This window comes from Rhodnius prolixus, unplaced genomic scaffold, assembly GCF_049639745.1.
Source record: "Rhodnius prolixus isolate KJV_2025 unplaced genomic scaffold, Rpr scaffold_7, whole genome shotgun sequence".
Lineage (NCBI taxonomy): Eukaryota > Metazoa > Arthropoda > Insecta > Hemiptera > Reduviidae > Rhodnius > Rhodnius prolixus.
Genome location: NW_027411582.1, coordinates 38,608,172 through 38,629,315, shown reverse-complemented (window position 1 = coordinate 38,629,315; position 21,144 = coordinate 38,608,172). Strand labels below are relative to the sequence as shown.

The 21,144-nt window shown below is 37.4% G+C and overlaps 1 protein-coding gene across 1 annotated transcript in view; it reads left to right on the top strand.

The window, feature by feature from the left end:
* The window catches only part of LOC141447601 (uncharacterized), a 236,362-nt gene that overhangs the window by 117,306 nt on the left and 97,912 nt on the right, over positions 1–21,144 (top strand). The window contains exon 2 of the mRNA XM_074115314.1: positions 9,195–9,328. Coding sequence (XP_073971415.1) covers positions 9,195–9,328 — 134 coding nt within the window. The remainder of the gene's footprint in view (positions 1–9,194; positions 9,329–21,144) is intronic.

Sequence of the window (21,144 nt, the reverse complement as noted above, 5' to 3'; positions counted from 1 at the left end):
CCATGCTTTGGACAGGGTCGAGTGGGATGCTGGGCTGAAGGAAGGACCGTAGCCCCCTATAGTTAGTTAATTAGTTAATGTCTGGAGGCGTAGAGAGTTGGAACGCTTAGTCGATCCCCATACTTCGAAGCCGTATGACCAAATAGGTCGCAGTAGCAGAAGGTATAAGAGTCTTTTGTTTTGTAGTTTGAGTTTCGATCGTTTGTCAAGTAGTCTGGCGAGAAGTTTTGTAGCGTAGGTTAGTTTCTTGTCTTTTCAGTCTAGTCTGGGGGATTCCTCGTCAACCCACATTTAATTCTTATTATCATTATACAGGTGCCAAGACTGTGAAACTAACAGCTGGCTGCTTAGAGGGGGTGTCTAACCCAAAAAAGTGCCCATAATTGAGTTTAACTTTCTTACAAAATGTGCCGCGACAAACATGGCCACTTTTGGTACATAGATTTACTATTTACATTCTGTACATAAATCACGCAACTTCTAAATTGAATAGAAAAGCTATTGAATTTTAAGTTTTCCCGAAAGTTTGATAAGTTAACTTCTTTTTCTTTTGGTTTTTCTTTTTGGTTGTTGTAGATTTTCCTTTTCCCTTTTTTTTTTATCATCAAATTTTCATTTCATATGTAAGAGTTTTCCAGCGTATGTGGTATTATTTGCCCGGCAAGAATGGGAAAGTGTATTATCCTGTTCTAGTGGTTAAGCCCCAGTGTCTAGCGGGTAATTTCCCAACCCGTGAGAGTATTGCCGTGTGGATTACGTGAGCAGCATAACGTTGTCTCTTCGCACTACTATAGATGGCTTCCATGCTTTCTTACTTCCAGAAATACTATCTTGACATGGATATAAAATATATAACATCCCATTCTCTGGATAAAGGTTTGCCTTTTCTTTTTTTCTGCTTTTCGGCTGGAAACGAATTTTTACCTTTAGTTAATTTAGCCCAAATCAAATTACTGGAGAAAGTCTATTGTTAAAGCATCACTCGTCTCTTACTGCGATTCTCCAGGTTCTAATTCCGAGTTCGAAATTGCACTCATCATTAAGCTTGTTGAACGGTACATGATTTGAGGATCACTGGTACGTGACAATGTTTCGAGATTTTATGTAATTAACTTACATTTTCTATCAAAAACGTTAATCTTCTAATAAACTAAACAAAAAAATTATAAAAACTCCAAGTCTAAAAAAAATGAATGAATATAAAAAGCTCTGTGTTGAAAAGCTTCAATTCTGTTCAATTAATAACTATTAAAAATGCGTAATGATCCGTTCATTTAGGCGCCACGGTAGCCGAGCGATTAAGAGACCAGACCCGCAATGCTAAGATGTACGTATGTATTGTTGGTTTAGTTTAGTGGGTTCGATTCCCCTGGTCTAGGCTTTGGATTTTATTTAATGTTTAATAAAAGAAATTTACAGTAAAGTATGTTTGCTATTTGCCTCCGTCCACAACACCTAATTGGTAGCTGGACGTAAAGCCCGCCTAAAAAAATAGGCAATTACTTTACTTTGTATTAATCTTCTAATAAACAAAACAAAAATTGTAAAAACTCCAAGTATAAAAAAAATGAATGAATAAAAAAAGCTCCGCGTTGAAAAGCTTTCATTTATTATGATTCAGTTCAATTAATAACTATTAAAAATGAGTAATGATACGTTCATTAGGGTTAAAAAGCTCAGCCTCCCCACGCCACGCTTTATCATCAAAGCTCAGCTTTGTTTACCGGCCAGTAGATGATTACACTTGTATTTACTCTCAGTGCCTGTGTTCGTACATTTTACTTTAAATATTTAGCTTTTTAGAGAGCATTATTCTAAGCTGGCGGCTCTGTTTGGTTTGCTCAGTTTATGGCTTCTAATTTATTTTCTCCCCGTTTTATTTGGATATTTCCCTGCCTTTCCCGAGGTGGATGTTAGGACCTGGCAGCACGATCCTGTACTCCAGGTTCTTCCTCATTAAGCTACCTCATTCTCAACCTCTCCTGCTTGGTTCTAAATCCACTAATGTGACTATTTTCTTAAGAGCTTTCTAACATCTTTTAGGGAATCCTAGAATTTTTAACTGTTGTTCTTACCTAATCAAATCACCGGAAGATTGCCATTTAATCCATCCTTGAGGATTCTGTTACAATTTAATCAGTTCGTATTCTTCCTCTTTGTATCTCTCTTACAACCCTTTTAAGGCAGAAGATCTTCCTTAAGATCTCCCTAGAATTCTACAATCTTCCATACAGCTTTTCCAAACGCCCAAACCATTGAGTAATTTCCTCTTTTTCAACCACCCCTTAGTTAGTTATCTTGGATGAATTCCATCAATTTTTTTCTGCATCACAGCATTCAAGATCTTTCTAGAATCCTTGAATCTTCCAAGCTTTCTATCTGCCCCAACATTCTTTCATCGAATCCTATTTCTGCTACAGTTCCATCATTCTCTGTTATTTATTTTTATCAATCCCTCCTCCCAGTTTTTAAGGACTTTCTCAGGACCTTAGAATCTTTACTTATTTTAGAATCCTCTACTTACTGAGTAGTTCTACTCTTTTCCGTCCCATTTGAAAAATATTGGAAGGAGGGGGGGATTAGAGAGACAAAAGGGCATTAAAAGCAGAAATTGGGAGAGCAGACTGGAAAAGAAGAATTATGATAAACTAATATTAATGGTTGGGAAGGGTGGGGGACGCCACCAACACTCAGAATACTAACAGAGATTGGATAGAAAATGATCATATATTTTTAAATGGTTCAGCTGTACAAAACACACATAATGTGGTTTAGACCACACAAAATATATATTAAAAAGACTTACAATTTGGTACCTTACGAGACATACAATTAGCACGTGCTTGGCTTCTTATTCCAATTCATGTTCCCTCGCTATAACAACATTAATTCACACCTTGACACAATAGACATAGACTTCGCGACATTAATGGGTCATTAAATATTTATATTAAAGTCTTCAAGGGGACCTACACGCCGGTAGGTAGTAGGACGACATCTTGATCATGGCTGGACTTGGCGGCAACTGACACACAAGGTGACACAGACTGCAGTTCCGTTGAGTAGCCCAAAGGGCGACTGGCTCGAGCTCCCAGGCACACGCTGGAGCCCCCTCTCCGTTGTCTTCTCCAGTGCTGCCAACCGGACAATGCTGTGCCAAAAGATAAATTCTAGGCCGGGGGGCCGCATATCCCTTCGAGGATCGAACACCATTAGACCCTAATCTGAAGCAGTTCCATCAGATGATTCTTCTTCTCATTTTATGCATCCCTTTTAGAATCACAATGACGTTTCTAGAATTTTTGATCTTCTACTCTTTCTAAATGCCCTAACCTTTAATCCTTCCCCTCTCTTCATTCCTTTTAGAATCAAAACTACCTTTCTAGAATTTTTGATCTTCTACTTTTCCTAATAGCTGCAACCTGCAACCTTTAATCTTTCGTATTTTCTTCCATCCCACTAGATTCTGTTCTTGAATCGTTACCGTCAATTCAATTTGGTGTGTGTGTGTGAGTGTGTTTCTTTGCTTTTTCCTTCAGCAATGTACTTCAAGCTTCAGAGCATTCAATGCAGTCAATTTGAAAGCATTGATCGAACACCTAAATTTAAATATTTAACTGTACTTCTGGTAGTTACCATAATTTTGAGCGTATAAAACAGGTGGATGTTAACTTTAGACTTTACTGATTTTTTTTTTTTAAACTTCTGTTATTCTGACTTTTAGATCCTCAGATAGAGAATTATGAAATATTGTTTTTGTTTTACTTTCATGGGGGGGTTCTATTCTCGAATAGAGTGCGAGAGAGAGCAACTTTCAGCTTATATTTCCGGCTGAGAGTGGTGTCGATTGGCGGCCAGGAAGACCAAGTTAGGTGTTATCAAACTTCCGGTCAGAGTGAGAGGGTTGGAAAAGTGTGGTCGCCCCCTCCCCATTATGCCAAACCCCATATGATTGATGCGGTCCAATCAGACTGAAAATAACCATTTGCCTCCCCAACACATAACCTTGTTGCGCAAAAAATACAGCCAATGGAGGCCATGTCTGTGTTGTTCAATATACGAGTATGTGTGAAAATATATTTGGCGCATCATCTACTTTTATTGATGGTTCTTAGTTGCTATTATTGTTTTGAAATTCAATAATATGGTAGTTAACAATGTTGGTTCGGGGAGGGATTAGCGAATACTGGATTCCAACGCGGAGATCACAGGTTCGAATCCAGCTGCTGGCCCTTAGATTTTCTCTTCTTAGGAGCTTCTTACAGCTCACTGTCCGGCAGTGCGGGGCGCCAATAACCTCAGATGTTGACGCGCCTTAAAGTAGAAACAGGAAGTAAATGTCAAACATTCGATAGTCTGTTCACCGGAAATAGTGGTGCCGGTTTTTCGTCCAAAATAGTGATTCTTTATAAAATAAGTTGTGTATGTATGTTTGTACATGTGAAGCCTAGCTTAAAGACGAAAAAAATCGCTGCGAGTTCACGCCAAATGATTTCCTATGGGTCCAGAAAATATGTTTGCGGTCAAACCGGAAGTACCACTTTTTGGTTCATTTCTCTGCTGAGAGTGTCTTACTTTTGAAGCGTTATCTTGGAATAAAACTACGAGATGTGGCTATTAAATAACGAGACTGATGCTGCTACAGAAGAGCTATGCATGCGCCAAATCTTAACGACCGAACAGCTGTGGAGCGTAAAGCCCTACTCTTTCGATTGCAGCGTCTCTCTCGTGTTTGTAGAGAAATCTGTCTGACTGGAACCATCGTTTGTGTAAGAGGTGTTAGTTCCGTTTTGCCCAAAAACATGATACTATACTTGTAGTAGAGCAACAAATTGTCGTGAAATTTCACATCAAAACTTGGTGAAACCGCTACTGAAACTTGATCTTTTATTAAAAGAACTTTATGGCTTTGAATGTTTTATCACGTGCGCAAGTTTTTGAGTGGTTCAAGCGTTTCTAAGATGGCAGAGAAGACGTCGGAGATGACGCCCTTCCACGTCCAAAACGGATGAAAATATCCGATTATAATTACTTCAACATTACTACCGGTGAGGTGCTTGCTCAACTCTGGTGAAAGAGTCAAGGAAAAAAACGACCCGATTTAAGGGAACAAGTCATTGGGGTTCTCCATCAAGACAACCGGCGCCGGCTCACACTGCATTGTGTCTGTCAAGACGACGTTTCTAGCCAAGTACAAACATCCCAGTTTTAGGCCATCCGGACTTATTCGCCTGACCTGGCCGCCCCATGTGACTTTTATCTGTTCCCCCCAAAGTCAAATCTGCAATAAAAGGAACACGATTTCAGCAGTCCGTTGAAGCTGTGAAAGAAAAAGCGGCACGCGGCCATGCAGGAGCTCAGACAGAAAAAGACTTCCAGCACTGTTTCAAACAATGGTAAATTCACATGGAACGTTGTAGGGATAGGGGAGGGGTGTATATTGAAGGTGATAATAACTAAATATGTATAAATTTAAAATAAAATGTTATTTAATAGCCACACCTCGTAATGCTTACATAATATTGCCTAAAATTCCTTTTTTTTTTTGAGAGAGAATGACTTGTCCTGGTGTAGTGACAAATAGTACGTTCATTTCCGGATAATACTCAAATCTGAAAATCCATGGAAATGTAGTATTCCCTTGGGTTCGCGGAAAATGGGAAAAGTAAATAAATAAAAAAAAAGTAGATGGTGTAATTAATCAGGGTTATTAAAGGTTTTTCTTTTCGCGAAAAAAAAACTAAATAAGGTCTACCGGAAGTTACAACAATTTTGTGCATGTTTATACCTGCATATGTAATGGGTAGCACCCGTCTGACCAATATGGGAATCACACCTAATTCGCTCATCCATCATAATAAGGCATCGCTGCCGAGTACCTAGGAGAGGTGTACCACCCTCCTCGCCGTTCTAGAGCCGCTGTGTGCTTTTTTACCTTTTTTACGCCTCATATTTCATATTTTACACTTTTACGCGCACAAATACACTCCAAATAGAAAACAAAAAACAACTGCAAACTAAAACTTCCGGAAAATACTGACATTCTGCACAAACTTTTGGTATCTAAACGCCAACAACAACAACAACAACTAAACAATAACAGCAACACATAACACATAACATGTACATGTATTCGATAACTGTATGTACAGGACATCCAATAGGTTGGTGGACGGCCTAAGTGTTGCACTATTGACCATGACAGTACTTCAACTTTGATGAGTCTGCAACATAGAGAAAACAGCTGTTGCAAATCACAGTTGTTGTAGTTTTCGTATGAGAGTGACCGAGTACATGGCCAAAATTCATTCTCAAGAGTTTTTACTGAAAAACAAAAGTTTTACCCATTGCTTCAAAAAAAAAGAACAAAAAAATGATCACAGCTTGACATCTACCCTTTGACCTAGTTTCCATCATACTTCCAGGTTTTTCTAGTTTTTCTTTCTTTCACCAATAATTTTCACATTAACCTTCCTATCTCTTGTTTTTCTTTAGAAAATAATAAATGAAATAAAGTTATATTTAACCTTCTGCAGTTTCGGAGGTCAACTCAAGATTTGATTGGCCTTTTACCATTAATTAAGAAAACGGGTATAACCTTATCCTTAGCCTTCACATGATGTCCGCTCATTACAGCCAAAAGAACCACCACCACCAATGGAAGAACTGCCCGAAGGCCACTACACCCAAAGAAGATGAAGTCAATTTCTTCTGTCGGTGGACAGATTTTTCGATCTGTAAAAGAGGATTCTTTTAATGATTAACTGACCGAGTTTTCATACGATAATTTGAGGAACTGATCTTCCGGTTGAACCAGGAAATAGGCGGACATATTTCCGAATAAATACAAATTTAGATGAAGTAATATAAAATTATGTTATCAGTGTACATATTTGCACTTCTTGCTCCTCTTCTTGGCAATTTGACCAATCACATTTGTTTATTAAACTGGATATAAATTGTTGTAAATGTAACAAAAAATAAGTTAAATCACGCTAAATTTTATTTTTTTGCGTTTATTTGTGCTACAATCAGCGCGTTGGCGCTATAAGTAACAATGATTGAAGTGAATGGTAGATACAGACTAGGGGAGAAGTTACCGCAGTGGTAACACTCCAAAACATTAGACTGTTAATCTTCACTTGAGAGGAGATCACGAGGCCACTGTCTCTTAAGGCGTCTTGTCCCCGGGTTATCAGGAAGAGTTCTTGAAGAAAGATTTTGGAGCTAGAGGATTTATAAGAGATTGCAGGTTGAAATGGAGTTTCCTGTATCTTGTTTTCAGCGATTTGTGCGATAAAAAGAAATGTTACAGTCAGTGTGTATAGTCCCAGGTTGGAAGACATAAAATGCGAGTAGTTTACAATAGTTCGAAGTGTTTTAGATTGAAGGGACTGAATCCAGTTGGAGATTTTGGAGCGTTTGATTGAACCCCACAGCTCTGCTCCATACGGCCCAGATGGGTTTCAAAATAGAAGTATAAATCAGTATTTTGTTGTCCAAAGAGAGTTTAGATCTTAGAGAGGGTTATCAGGAAGAGTTCTAGAAGAAAGATTTTGTGAGCTAGAAAATTTATATGAGATTGCAGGTTGAAATGGAGTTTCCTGTATCTTGTTTTAGCAACTTGGGTGATAAAAAGAAATGTTAAAGTCAGTGTGTATAGTCTCAGGTTGGGAGACATAAAATGGAGCTTGTAAAATAGTTCGAAGTATTTTGGATAGAAGGGACTGAATCCCGTTGGAGATTTTGGAGCGTTTGATTGAACCCCACAGCTCTGCTCCATACGGCCCAGATGGGTTTCAAAATAGAAGTATAAATCAGTATTTTGTTGTCCAAAGAGAGTTTAGATCTTAGAGAGGGTTATCAGGAAGAGTTCTAGAAGAAAGATTTTGTGAGCTAGAAAATTTATATGAGATTGCAGGTTGAAATGGAGTTTCCTGTATCTTTTTTTAGCAACTTAGGTGATAAAAAGAAATGTTAAAGTCAGAGTGTATAGCTCCAGGTTGGGAGACATAAAATGGAGCTTCTAAAATAGTTCGAAGTATTTTAGATTGAAGGGACTGAATCCCGTTGGAGATTTTGGAGCGTTTGATTGAACCCCACAGCTCTGCTCCATACGGCCCAGATGGGTTTCAAAATAGAAGTATAAATCAGTATTTTGTTGTCCAAAGAGAGTTTAGATCTTAGAGAGGGTTATCAGGAAGAGTTCTAGAAGAAAGATTTGGTGAGCTAGAAAATTTATATGAGATTGCAGGTTGAAATGGAGTTTCCTGTATCTTTTTTTAGCAACTTAGGTGATAAAAAGAAATGTTAAAGTCAGAGTGTATAGCTCCAGGTTGGGAGACATAAAATGGAGCTTCTAAAATAGTTCGAAGTATTTTAGATTGAAGGGACTGAATCCCGTTGGAGATTTTGGAGCGTTTGATTAAACCCCACAGCTCTGCTCCATACGGCCCAGATGGGCATAAATCAGTCTTTTGTTGTCCAGAGAGAGATTAGATCTTAGAGAGGGTTGACAGGAAGAGTTCTTGAAGAAAGATTTTGGAGCTAGAGGATTTATATGAGATTGCAGGTTGAAGTGGAGTTTCCTGTGTCGTGTTTTCAGCGATTTGTGCGATAAAAAAAAGGAATGTTAAGGTCAGTTAAGCTGAAATTTAAAATAGAAATGATTGCACAACATTTTATAGGAGCTCTATTTCTTTTTTAAGAATCGTTAACGGATTGGCTCTGAGAGAGTTTCACTTTCAGCCAATCAACTTTTAGTTTTTTTTTGTGTGCCCAAAGTTTTAACGAAACATGTGTTTGGCTGAGTTTGTATCGCGGTCTGTAATTGGTTACTTTCTTTTTTTTGTGGAGACTTTTGTAGATAAGAACTAGTTCACATTTCGACTAAGTCGAGGAAATCAATTTAACCAATACCAGAAAGAAGTTTTGTTTTTATAAATGGCAGTTTCATTCAACGAAATATTTAATTGTTCAAAAATATGTAAGCAAAAAAATTAAATTATTTTACAAATATTTTTCGTAATAAAAGTTAATTAAGAAAAAATCAATGAAAGTTCTTCATTTAGATATCTACTCGTAGTACTGCCGATCTCTACCAGGGTCGCTGTTCTAAAATATTAATTTTTTTTATTTAGAATCCATTCAAAATGTTTCTCGTAATTATTTGGTTATATTTCTTCTGTTGACAGTCTGTGGAAATAATGCCCTGAACTGTTACCAATGTGGCCAGTACACTGACGGAGTTGGCTCAATAACTCCATGTCTGAATTTTACTGAAAAACATCTGAAACAATGCCCAAAAGCGAATCAACAACATTGCATAGTAAGTACGTTTTTTTTTTCACGCTTATTTTGTTTGTTTGTACTTCGATTTTTATTTTGTGTGAATTACAAAGTGCGCGTGTGCACAAAAAAAGTTGTGCTGCTTAATTTAGGTCAGATGTTGTTTTTATGATTTGTAAAAAATTGTTGTAAATAATGTAGGTGTGGAATAAAACATCCCAAAGGTCGTAACGTATACGAGATAAACATTTAGAATGTTATTGTAAAAATGTTAACAGTATTATTCACATATTGGACGAAAAATAATCAATAATGGCGGACATGAAAAATTTAATCATGAAAATATCATAGAAACGTTTTTTTCCCAATAATACATAAAAATTATATTAATTAATAATACGTATTATACAGTAAAGTTGTTAATATGTACAGTAATTAAGGTTGGTTTGTCTCAAGATATACGAGAAAATATAATTAGCACATTTAACAGAATTAAAATTTGCCTTTCATGGTGTATTTTCCCAAAACCCAAGAACACAAATGAAAAATTGAATTTCAAACTCCCTTCTATAAAGAAAATTTTGGAAAAGCTACATCATTATCGATAAAAGATAAAGAAAATTTAATAGAATTATCATGTGACAGAACTTAAATGATAACTATGAAAAATGTGCTTAAAGAGACTTGATTGTAATGAGTAAGCTCCTATCCAAGCAACATTAAATTTAATTGGTACTTACAGGTAGTTGAATGCTTAAAAGAAATTAATTTAGAAGATTTGGGCACAAATATAATAATCCTAAAGAAGAACTTTGTAAATTAATTAGTAGTTTTGAAGAAAAAAATATGTACGCAATTTTTAATTATTTAATAAAGTTTTAAAACTAAGATCTTACACTTTACAAAGTTTATAAAGTGAACATAAACTCCTTTGTGAACAGATACATTGGTATCTCTATACAAATAAAGATGATAATAATAAAATAACACACTCGGAATAACAAATTTCACGAAATACAATCATTTTTACGAAGTGGTACAATTTAGCATGATGTACTACCCAAGTGGTGGTACGGCGAGCTAAAAAAGGTTAGAAGACGCTGAATTAGATCAACAATGATCTCGTTAAAAATTCTGCCTCAAAACTCGTGTATAACGAGTTCTGATTAAGGACTACATTAATCAGAAGCAGCGGGAAAAACCAGGAAAATATCATCTTTTGTGCTTGGGCTTTGTGGTGTAAATAGGAAATGAGATCAGTTCCAAGGCAAAGCGCTGAGTTTTACCCCTTATTAGGGTATGAACTATTTAATTGGAAAAGTGCTTCCGCCACGGCTTAATTTGTAGTTGGACGCTAAGATCTGCCTGAAAAATTTGGCGACTACTTTACTTTTTCTACTTAATTGTGATTGGATTTAAGTTTAAAGCACATTTTGTCCAAAGTAAATAATTAAGATAATTAGTAAAAAAAAAATGGTAATTAATTCAGGAAAAATGAAATTTTCTCGCGCCCCGTAATTTTTAGGGACCTAGAGATAAAAAAAAAAAGAAAAGAAAACCAATGGCAAAAAGGAAAAATCTTTTTCCTTTTTCTTAATAAAAGTCAGCTGTTTGTGTAAACAAACTATATATTACGCTAGTGAATTCTACTATTTATCTATCCAATAAACTATTTTGGAAGTCTAGGTCGACTGAAAGGAAAAACCTTTAGCCAAACGTTGTAAACAAGGTGTGTTTAAAAGTTATCCGGACGGCAAAGAAGTTATTTTCGTAAATTTACGGATTATTTTACTTATTCTATTTTCATCGGATATATAAGTTATAATATCCATTAAATACCAAAAAATACTTACTTTACTCGTTTGCGGAAATTGTGGCTATCTCCTTGGATCCTTGTTATATTAAAGGAAAATGAAGTTTACAGCATTTTCCTTGGTGCCCGCAGCTTTTTCTTTGTGCAGTACCGGCTTGTGCACAGTGTTCTCTCGCCACAGACAGCTGTACATCTAAGCGCTTCTACGAATGGAAATGGATTCGAATCCTGCTGGCTCTTCGCATGGGAACGTATGCCAACCACCTAGCTATCATTCTCATCATTGACATCTCATGAGGGAGTCCGGACTGCAACATATAATTAGGTAGTGCCCCCCCCCCTCTACTGGTGCCATGAGATGAGATTACTCCCGCTGTAGCACCCTCCTTTCTCCCCAGGCGATGAAATAACTCATCCAGGTTCTCTGGAGAAAACTGCAGGAATCAGGGAGTAGTTGGCAGATTCAGGTATCCACTCCGTAGCCTAAAACATCCCTTTCCCTTTGGAGGATTTATTTTCTCAAGTACTCGGTAACTACGCAGGACTTTCTGTGCATGTCAAATGCTTACGTTAGTCAGGACAGACTAGTTACTCCAAGGGAATTCCTACGGAGTCTCTGTTCTCCAGAATATCAACCATGTTTTATCCAGATAGATAGACAAAAAATTTTATTTTACATACAAAATACATACATATACATACAGTGGAATACTATAACCTCCAGACCTGTTTTTATAAACAAAATTTTAAATTACATTACATACTAAAGGGAAAACAATGAAAAACCCCCTAGCTTATAGAAAGATTTCAATTCAAGGAGTCCCTAACTCTCCTGTGCCTGTGCACCGTGTCCACATTATAGTCACCTATTAGCCTGCATAGGTGGTTGTGACTTGATTCACACTTACTGAAGAAACCAGTAGCGAGGTACTTGATGTAGTGTTCTACATAGTCCATGTTGGTGTTAGAGTGTAAGTCTATAAGTCTATATTGTGACAAGCCTGAGGAATTTATTTTGGATGATCTGCAGCTAGGCGCGATATTGGATGGACATGTCCAGACTCCTGGAGGGAGACAAGCATAAAGTAGCATGGGCCTAACCACTACCTTGTACAGCAGGAATTTATTCTCTGGGGGACAGTTTAGAGTCCCTGCAGATGTTTTATCCATTCTTTGATCTGGGTTGCATGAATCCTTGGATTGAACTGAGCAAGTGCTGAATCCTGTGGGATATTCCCCTCTGTTGCGTCATGTACCATTTCTGTTACATTTTTCTGAGATTTTTTGAGGCAGTACAAACTTTTTACTGATTTCATCTTGCCTGAGTTAAACTGATTAATAGATGGCTCAGGAGCGTTTCCTTCCCGTTAAAAACGCAGTACTGGTAAAGGCTTCTGTCCTCTGTGTAAGAGTAAGGTAGATGTTAGTCCGAAAGATCGTGATTCTCTTCCTAGTGAACAGAAATGCGACTGAAAAACAAACTCGCGTGGTTAAGATTAGCTGAACTCTGAAGCAAATCTGCAATGAAAACAGCTGATTTTCATCGCTGATTATATTCGTCGTAGTGCGCATGTTTTATATAGTTTCGAAACTCCATTCATGATCAGAGGCAGTCCAATGTACGATATTATCCAGCACTGCAGACCTACCACCTTTTCAACTTATGTTTACTTTAATCCTTGTTACAGGAAGTGTTGCGAGCGTGTCAAATTGTCAGCTCACTCAAACTTAGTGTTTCCGTTTCTCCTATTATTTACCCACCAATTTTCTTTAAGCTTTTCTTTTCAAGAAAAAAAAAGAAGCTATTTGATATTGGAAAAAGAAAAATTTGGCGTTTCAGTAGAATTTTCCATGTCGTTGAGTAAAACTATTTGGGGCGTGGCTGTGCCTGCTGAACTGGCGGGCAATAAAACATTCTAGACCTCTTCACCTGCTGCCCTACCTCAAAATATTGACTCAATATATTCCGTCACGTTCCGGAATTGATTCAAATTAATCACGAATATTCAGTAAATTTGTCCAAAAAAAAATAGAGAAATTGTGGATACTTAAAACTCGTATTTTGAATAAAATTTATTAACTAAAATATATTCACTCCAGCTGGATTGCTGGAATTTCCAATTAACACAGCAATTAGGATGATTGGTTTGGTGATTCCTGTCCAGCCGGAGGCTGGAATCCAAAGATTATCCCACTTCCTTCAAAAATCCTCCCTCTAATCCTACCAACTAGGCTTATGTTCAATTCCCTGACCGACCCTTCATTTCTAGTTCCCCTATCTTTAAGTATTCCTTAAAAATTTTTTTTTTCTTAGGAACTTGTTACTCATACAAATTTAAGATCTTCCTGAGGGTAATGAAACTTATGAAGTCTACAGAAAACCATTGTAACCATTTTGCAGAAAGAAAAAAAAAAAAAAAACAAAGTAGAAGCCAAATATCTCCCATTTGTTCTCATCAGCTCAGTAGAGAGACGAGAATATCTGTTAACATCAGCTATAACCAGCACTACGTCACAAAAAAAACTATCTCATTCACGAATACACTTGTTCCATTTAGCTGAACTCTGCGCTACCACACGAACTGTTCTAAGCAGATCATAAAGTGGGTACACCTGTGCAACGATTGTACTGATCTTGATAATCACTTGTCTAATGGTGCACCATTGAAGAAGGTCACAAAAAAAAAAAAAATAAATAGAAATGACCTCTGACCCCCGCTAGCCTGCTGCTGACAATTAATAGAATTGATTACTGGAATCCGAGTTCGCTAAGTTACAGGAAGAAGGTAAATTTAATGTGGTTTCAACTTCCACCTTATCCTCGGTGGTTCGAACCCATCTATTTTCTTCTTCGAAGTTGGAATTTTCCGTTACTTATTCAACCGCTCTACCTATTACGAGGAAGTGGTAGGTTCTATAATTTATACTAAAAAGACCACTGTAAAGGGGAAATCTATTATAACCCCATTTCCTGTTAGTGATTTACGACACTTATGAAAGAGAGGATGAACATGGGTTTCCGTCTAGAAAGCCTTTTCAGCGTAATATATGGTCCTGTCACTTATGTCCCTTTCAAGGAGGTTTAGGTTACTAAAATTGCTAGCTTTAATCAATTTTCCCCGACCGGAAGTAGCTCTCCCTAAAGGTTTTCACTTTTTTTATGATTTCCTAGCACGATTCCTCGTAAACCTACTACTTTCGTTTGAATAATTTTTCTTAGAATCTCTTTTAGGGCATTTCCGGGAGAGGGGCTGTATAGGTTTTCCGGTGTCATTTCAGAGTAACAATCAAAGTTTAAATTTGAATTTCGACGTTTCAAGAAAATCATTAAGTCGTATGAGTCTGTTCGCATCCGATATTTTGTTTGTTTGTTTTAAAACTCACGAGATCACAAAGTGAGTATTTCCGGTAAGAAAACGAAAAGGAAATTCGCTTTTGATTCATTCGCTAGGGCTAAAACGGTCATTTATGCATCCTGTTAGGACCTGACAACATTAGAGCTACCGAACTCAAAGGAATATTGGCCTACCTTTGCTTAGATTAAACCACCGCAGTTTACGTGGCTATCTAATCGTTATACTTACTTAGCTTTATAATTGGATAATTGGACAAGTTTAATAGCTCTCCAAATATTTATTTGGGTCAGCTGAATAATTAATTAAAACTGTTTTGAATTAAAACACTGAACCAGCTGGAACACTAAGGTAAACAAGCTTCAAAATGACCATGATAAACGAGAATTTCGTGAACAAATCTGGGGAAATGAAAATCACAGCTGGTTAATATGGAGTTAAATATAATCGTTATTTTTATAGGAAATTAGTTTTGCGTAATCGAAAAAGTATAAATTTAAATAACAAGAGTTATTTAAGAGATAACGTCGTGGTTATGGCTATTGGCAGATTCTTCAGGTAAAGAGGCCTCGAGGGGAGAACATAATCAATTTTGTTTAACAATACGAAGATTATGAAAATGTGGAAAAAGCAAAGTAGCATCATGAGAGCTTTCCGGACGGATTAACGACAAATGTACAGAGCATGGCGCCACGGTAGCCGAGCGGTTAGTGGCGAGACCTGCGAAGCTAATATGTATTGTGGTACTGGGTTCGATTCCCGGTCTTAGGTCTTGGATTTTATTTAATGGTTAATAAAAGAAATTTATAGTAAAGTATGTTAGGCGGTTATAGGCTAGACCCGCAAAGCTAAGATGTATTGTTGGTTTAGTGGGTTCGATTCCCCTGGTCTTGGATTTTATTTAATGGTTAATATGAGAAATTTATAGTAAAGTATGTTAGGCGGTTATAGGCTAGACCCGCAATGCTAAGATGTATTGTTGGTTTAGTGGGCTCGATTCCCCTGGTCTAGGCCTTGGATTTTATTTAATGGTTAATATGAGAAATTTGTAGTAAAGTATGTTTGGTTAGGTTATAGGCCAGACCCGCAATGCTAAGATGTATTGTTGGTTTAGTGGGTTCAATTCCACTGGTATAGGCCTTGGATTTTATTTAATGGTTAATAAAAGAAATTTACAGTAAAGTATGTTAGGCGATTATAGACTAGACCCGCAATGCTAAGATGTATTGTTGGTTTAGTGGGTTCAATTCCACTGGTATAGGCCTTGGATTTTATTTAATGGTTAATAAAAGAAATTTACAGTAAAGTATGTTAGGCGATTATAGACTAGACCCGCAATGCTAAGATGTATTGTTGGTTTAGTGGGTTCAATTCCACTGGTATAGGCCTTGGATTTTATTTAATGGTTAATAAAAGAAATTTACTGTAAAGTCCGTTTATTAGTCGCCTCCGTCCACGACACTTAATTTGGTAGTTGGATGTAAGATCCGGCTGAAAATTTAGGCAATTACTTATTTTTTTTTTTATAAAGAGAAGGGCGAGATGAGCGGCTATGTTGTGGCAAAGAAGCCACATCTTGCAGATTGAAAGAAAAGGTTTCTTCCCTAAAAAGGAGGTTAGCAAGTAGATGAAGGTGGTTGATTCATATTCAATTACCTCTTTGCACCCGAAGATACTTGAGAAAATGTGAAGGAAAACAGAAGTAAGATGATGATCGGAGCCTTTCCCTGGGACAATTCTCCTGGTTATTTTCTAGCAAATCTTTCCTCGTGTTCCAGCAAATCTAAGGCTTGATGGCGCAAACGCCAGTAGCTGAAGATAAAGAGTTCTTTCAAACATTCTCACTAAAACTAACGTCAGACTTGCTTAATGATATCGCTGTGGCTTTAAGAGTTACGGTGTAGGCTTAGAAGAAAGATCCGGGTCTTCTGGCCTAATATGAGGCTGTGGCAAGAGCGAACTTCTTCCAAAGTCCTCAATAGCTCATAAGAAACGTCTGGCTTCAAGAGAGAAGCTGTCCTAAGCTGTATAATAAGGAGTGTTACGTCACTCTACACTGCAGAAGGCGCGTAATATAACTATGCACACGATAGTGTTGTAAACATCGATTAATTAACTAATCCATTCATTAACTATAGAAGCATTTACGTGTTGCTTGATGACGCTGTAGCGGACAATAATGAATTAGTTACCAGAAGGTATCAAAAAGAATTGATTGGTGCCAGCACCATTCACCTCGGTGGCCAATCCAGAACTGTCTGTTGGTAGAGCGAGCTAGATCCCCCTCTAAAGTGTCACTATTCTGGGAAAGGTCCAGATTTTGAAAATTGGGAAAATCCACTGCCCAGCCGAGGAATCCTGTTTTTCTTTAAGGAAGAATTAATTTAAGGGAAGTCCTGGCACATCACTCTTCCTTTAAAAGTCATTTTGCCGCAGAGCATCTATAGTGATAACCTACTAATATTGAGTAAAGATTCCGAGTTGGAGAAAAGTGTATAAGTTATTGGTATAAGGGAAAATCTTGTACCTCTTAACAGCAATTTTCTTGTGCTCAGTTTTTTTTCCCCCAAAGTTGTGAAAATAAAATAAGTAAAATATGTAATTTTCAACTTAGGATATAAGTAACAGAGGAAGTCATTAGAGCCACGTGAAGATGAGAAATGCAAGTTTAGGTGCTTCCTCCTGGAGAGAGAGAGTGGGAGGTGTGAAAAGTCCCCGGTGGCAGATTGAAAAGGAAAAGTAAGAAAGGAAAGGAAAATCAGGTTGTGCCAGTGTTGTTTGTTGCTTTAACGGGGGATAGAAAAGAGGGACAAACGAATTTCCCACTCTTAGTGTTGGTAGGACTGTTTTACACTGGAGAAACATTTTCTAGTTGTGCTGTTTAAATAACAGGTCTCTGGCTGTGAAATGTACGTGCCCTTCCCTGCGGGCCATTATAGCGGAGTTCCTCCTGCCGGGCAAGGACCAGAGGGGCATGACTTCTCTCCTTTCATTATAAATCACTACAGTTTCTCCTTCTATTCCCTCATTCCACTTTCCCTTCTTGGGATTCTTTCTTGTTCTGGGCCCCCCCTATTGTTGTTGTGAAATTGGAACAATTAAAGTCTTAATTCGTTCTGGATTTTTCTATTGATAGTTAGTTTTGCACCTTCCTGTCCTTAGGGTGATTGACCGTCCTGGTTTAGCTGGAACTGGAACACGGGTTACACTGAGCGTAGTCGCAAGTAAAGTATCAACTATACTACCCATTTCTAAAGGGATCTTTGCGGGACAGCAGCTAACCCAGTTAGTACTGGATATTTCCATATTTTTTCCAATACCCCTTCCATTTTAACCAGTTAAGCGTTGAATTTAGTTTTAACCCCCCCCCCCCTCCACAGTGTACGGAATTAAAATCAGACAATGACGTGGTATATATGTCGAACGCAGGGGAAAACAACCAAAAGTAAACACGTCGGTAATAGTCACTGCAAGCGACTTTTTCTGCAATCTCTCTCTCTCTGGGGCTTGAGATTACCCCAGAGCTCATTCTGTGCTCATTCCAAAATCTTGCACCGCTTCTTCATGTATGCATTGCCTCTAGTTAACTAGGGACCCAAGAGCTTTTTACAAGGAAGAAAAGAGCTTTGAATTCTGTGCAAAATGAAATCATGCTCGTACTGAGAGGTCTGAATCTCTATCTAAAAGGTAAAAAAACGGGCCTTGCACAAGGGTTGAGAGCTTCTATTTGTGTGCGTAATTCCCCAATCTCTAATGCGGAGACCAAACATGTACCAACCACTTATCATTTGGCTGAATCCTTCCACCCCCTCTCCGTACAAAAATACTTGGCAGTTCTATTGATAAGATAAAGGAAACATCCCACCAAATAATATTCTTATTGTATTTTATTAAAATTTCTAGAGTTTTTATAGTTAATGCCAATTTTATATTTTCACAACGAGTATACACCATGTCGAATGGCACCGTAATAGAGATTTGTGGTTTGACGTGTAGAGTTTAAGAACAAGACTTTGCATCATTGCCATTTCCCAGGCTTATTTTCTATTAGTTAAGAATCGTTTTCCAGGTGGAAGTAACTACTTCCTGCCCACAAAGAATCTCTCCTCATTTACACTTCCAACCATGATGTGACGGTCAGGTTTCAGAGAATCATTTTTACAGTTAGATTTCAAAATTGGGATCTCTGCTTTGAGCCAAAAAGTGAGCTCTTTCTTGTCCATCTTTGGACTTCCAGCCAACTCTGGACTCCTAATAAAATTTGTGAATTACAATTTCGAGAAACCGGAAGGAAACCCCAGATTTTTTGTTTGCAAAAAGTAATTAAATATCCAATTCATAAGGCCAAGATAAATTGCATAATTCTTTCGAGTTTTTTTCAATATTTAAAGAAGTGAACTTGATTTAGGCGTAGTCTTATAGAAGTAAGATGCAGTTGTTAATGGTAGAACATCCCTCTAGGAAACCTTCCGTTTTCTATCTCATTTCCTGAAAACTGATTTCTTTTTCCCACTTCCGTTTATGGAATTCCTTCAAGTAAATAAAACTAATTGCGATATCTGACGTTAAATTCATGCGGGGAAAAAAACATAAATGGGGAGTTTATTTTATTAAATACAACTAAAGAACGTCTAGTGGCAACCACGACATTAAATGTGTAAAACTTCACTTCCGCCATTGTAAGATAAGGCAGACTATAAGTGTTCCTTTTTGCGTTAAAAATTGTAATAAATGGTTTTTTTAAGATAAAAATTGCGATTCATTTTTATTACCATTTTGCAGGAAATTATGGAGCGTTAGAAAAAGGAAGGAGTTCCTCTAGGAAGGGATGTTTTATTAGCGTATATTTTGATGGCCTTGAATTTTGGAAATTTATCGCAAAGTTGTGTGACCTTTATCTACGATAAGTATCTAAATATTTTAGATATTGTTTATGACTCAAGAACCATGAATTCGTATCAGATTTCTATTTTCTCAGATGACCTTTAGAGATATGTGTATCCGGTTAAACTCGAAAAAGTACAATACTAGGTTAAAGAGGAAGTCAGAATGGAATTTGCCACCACTGTACAGCGTACTTCCGGTTACGATGATAAATCAGAGGAAGCAGAAAAAAGAAAGCTCAGCAAAATTATGCTGTTTAAGTCGAATATTAGGCAAAGTGGGCCGCATTAGGCACCCCCATCTGGGGCAGCATTTACAATGTTTAGCGTTGGATTTAAATGGGAACGCCTGGTCCATTAAGGACAATCTTGCACCGGGTCTCCTCGCCCCCACCCCTTTGCTAAATCTTTCTATAATGCGCTGCTCCCCCTTATCCCCTGTGGCAGACAGGTTTTTACTTGCTAACTCCATTTGGGAATGCACAATATCTTCCAGGGTGTCTCTATCTGAGAACTTCCTGTTCCAACCACCGGTGATATTTGCGTCCAGTCCCACTTCACAGATAGCGGTGTTTTGGAACTCTTCTCCAAGGAGTAATCCTTGGTCGCTTCCAGAATTAATTACTATTTCTTAACCCTTTTGTCTGTATTCTTTTCACTTTGTGACTTCAAAAAAATTGAAAAAGAATCCTGTGTTAACGCTCAAATGAGTTTTGCCTTATACTAATTTACGTACTGACAATTTATTGAAATTGAGAAATTTAAATGTCCGTTATTTAGTTTTGCTGATCTACTTTGTGAAAAACACTTTTTTCCGGACTCATGGAATCACTAAGACGGATTTTCCCGGGAAATCTCATAATCCATGAAAAATCTTTTTTCAATCGTAATACTTTTCAGTAGTTTTAGATTAGATTTTTTTAACGGGCGGGACGGGACCTATATCCCACGTCACCGCAGCCACAAGAGGCTTATTGTGCCTTCCCCTTTAGAGTCTAGTAGGTGAAACCTCCCCTTCTAAGAAGGTTGAGGGCTTTCCCTACCAGTTCCTTCTGCTCTATAATCTCTTTTGGTCTCAAGGTACCAAAGATGTCGTAGCGCAGTCTCTCGATTGCAACGCAATTGAATAACAGGTGAGATGCCGTTTCTTCCTCTTCTAATAAGCCCTTTTTTCAGTAAGAAAATAATAACTTAATTTCCTATTCATAAAAGAGGAACTTCCGGTTTTGCTTTGTACAGTCAATAAGGTCAATAAATTCCCGTAGAAATGTTTAACCTCACCTCTCTTCCAAAACTCCCTTTTGGGATAGAATTCCCCAAAAACTTGTAAAATTGATTCACATAAAGTGGCACTCCTGTTCTGAATCGAAATATCAAATTTAAACTTTGACGCTACTTTTCGTAAGCTAAAGTCGTATGAGTGTTTTACATTCATTCTCTTACTCCGGAAGGAAAAAAGTATTGCAATCGACCATATTTTTCCTTTCCAAGTTTTACCGGAAATACCCTGAGTTTGAACAAGAATATTTTCACGAGTATATTTTTGAATTTGTTTGGGCCGAATATGTTTGTCTGTCACTCCTGTATTCTCCTGTTATTCAAAACGGGAAATTGACAGAACGAATTCAAGTTTTGTTTTTTTTTTGTTCCAAGCTTGAATTCAGGCTTCCGTCTAAACACGACCAACAGGAAGTTGATTTTTATTCATTTTGTTACTTCAACAATGTTGATGATGGCCATGCAAGGTAACCAGCTACAATATGCAATGAACTATCAACAACATAGTACTGTTTGAGCTAGCTACAGA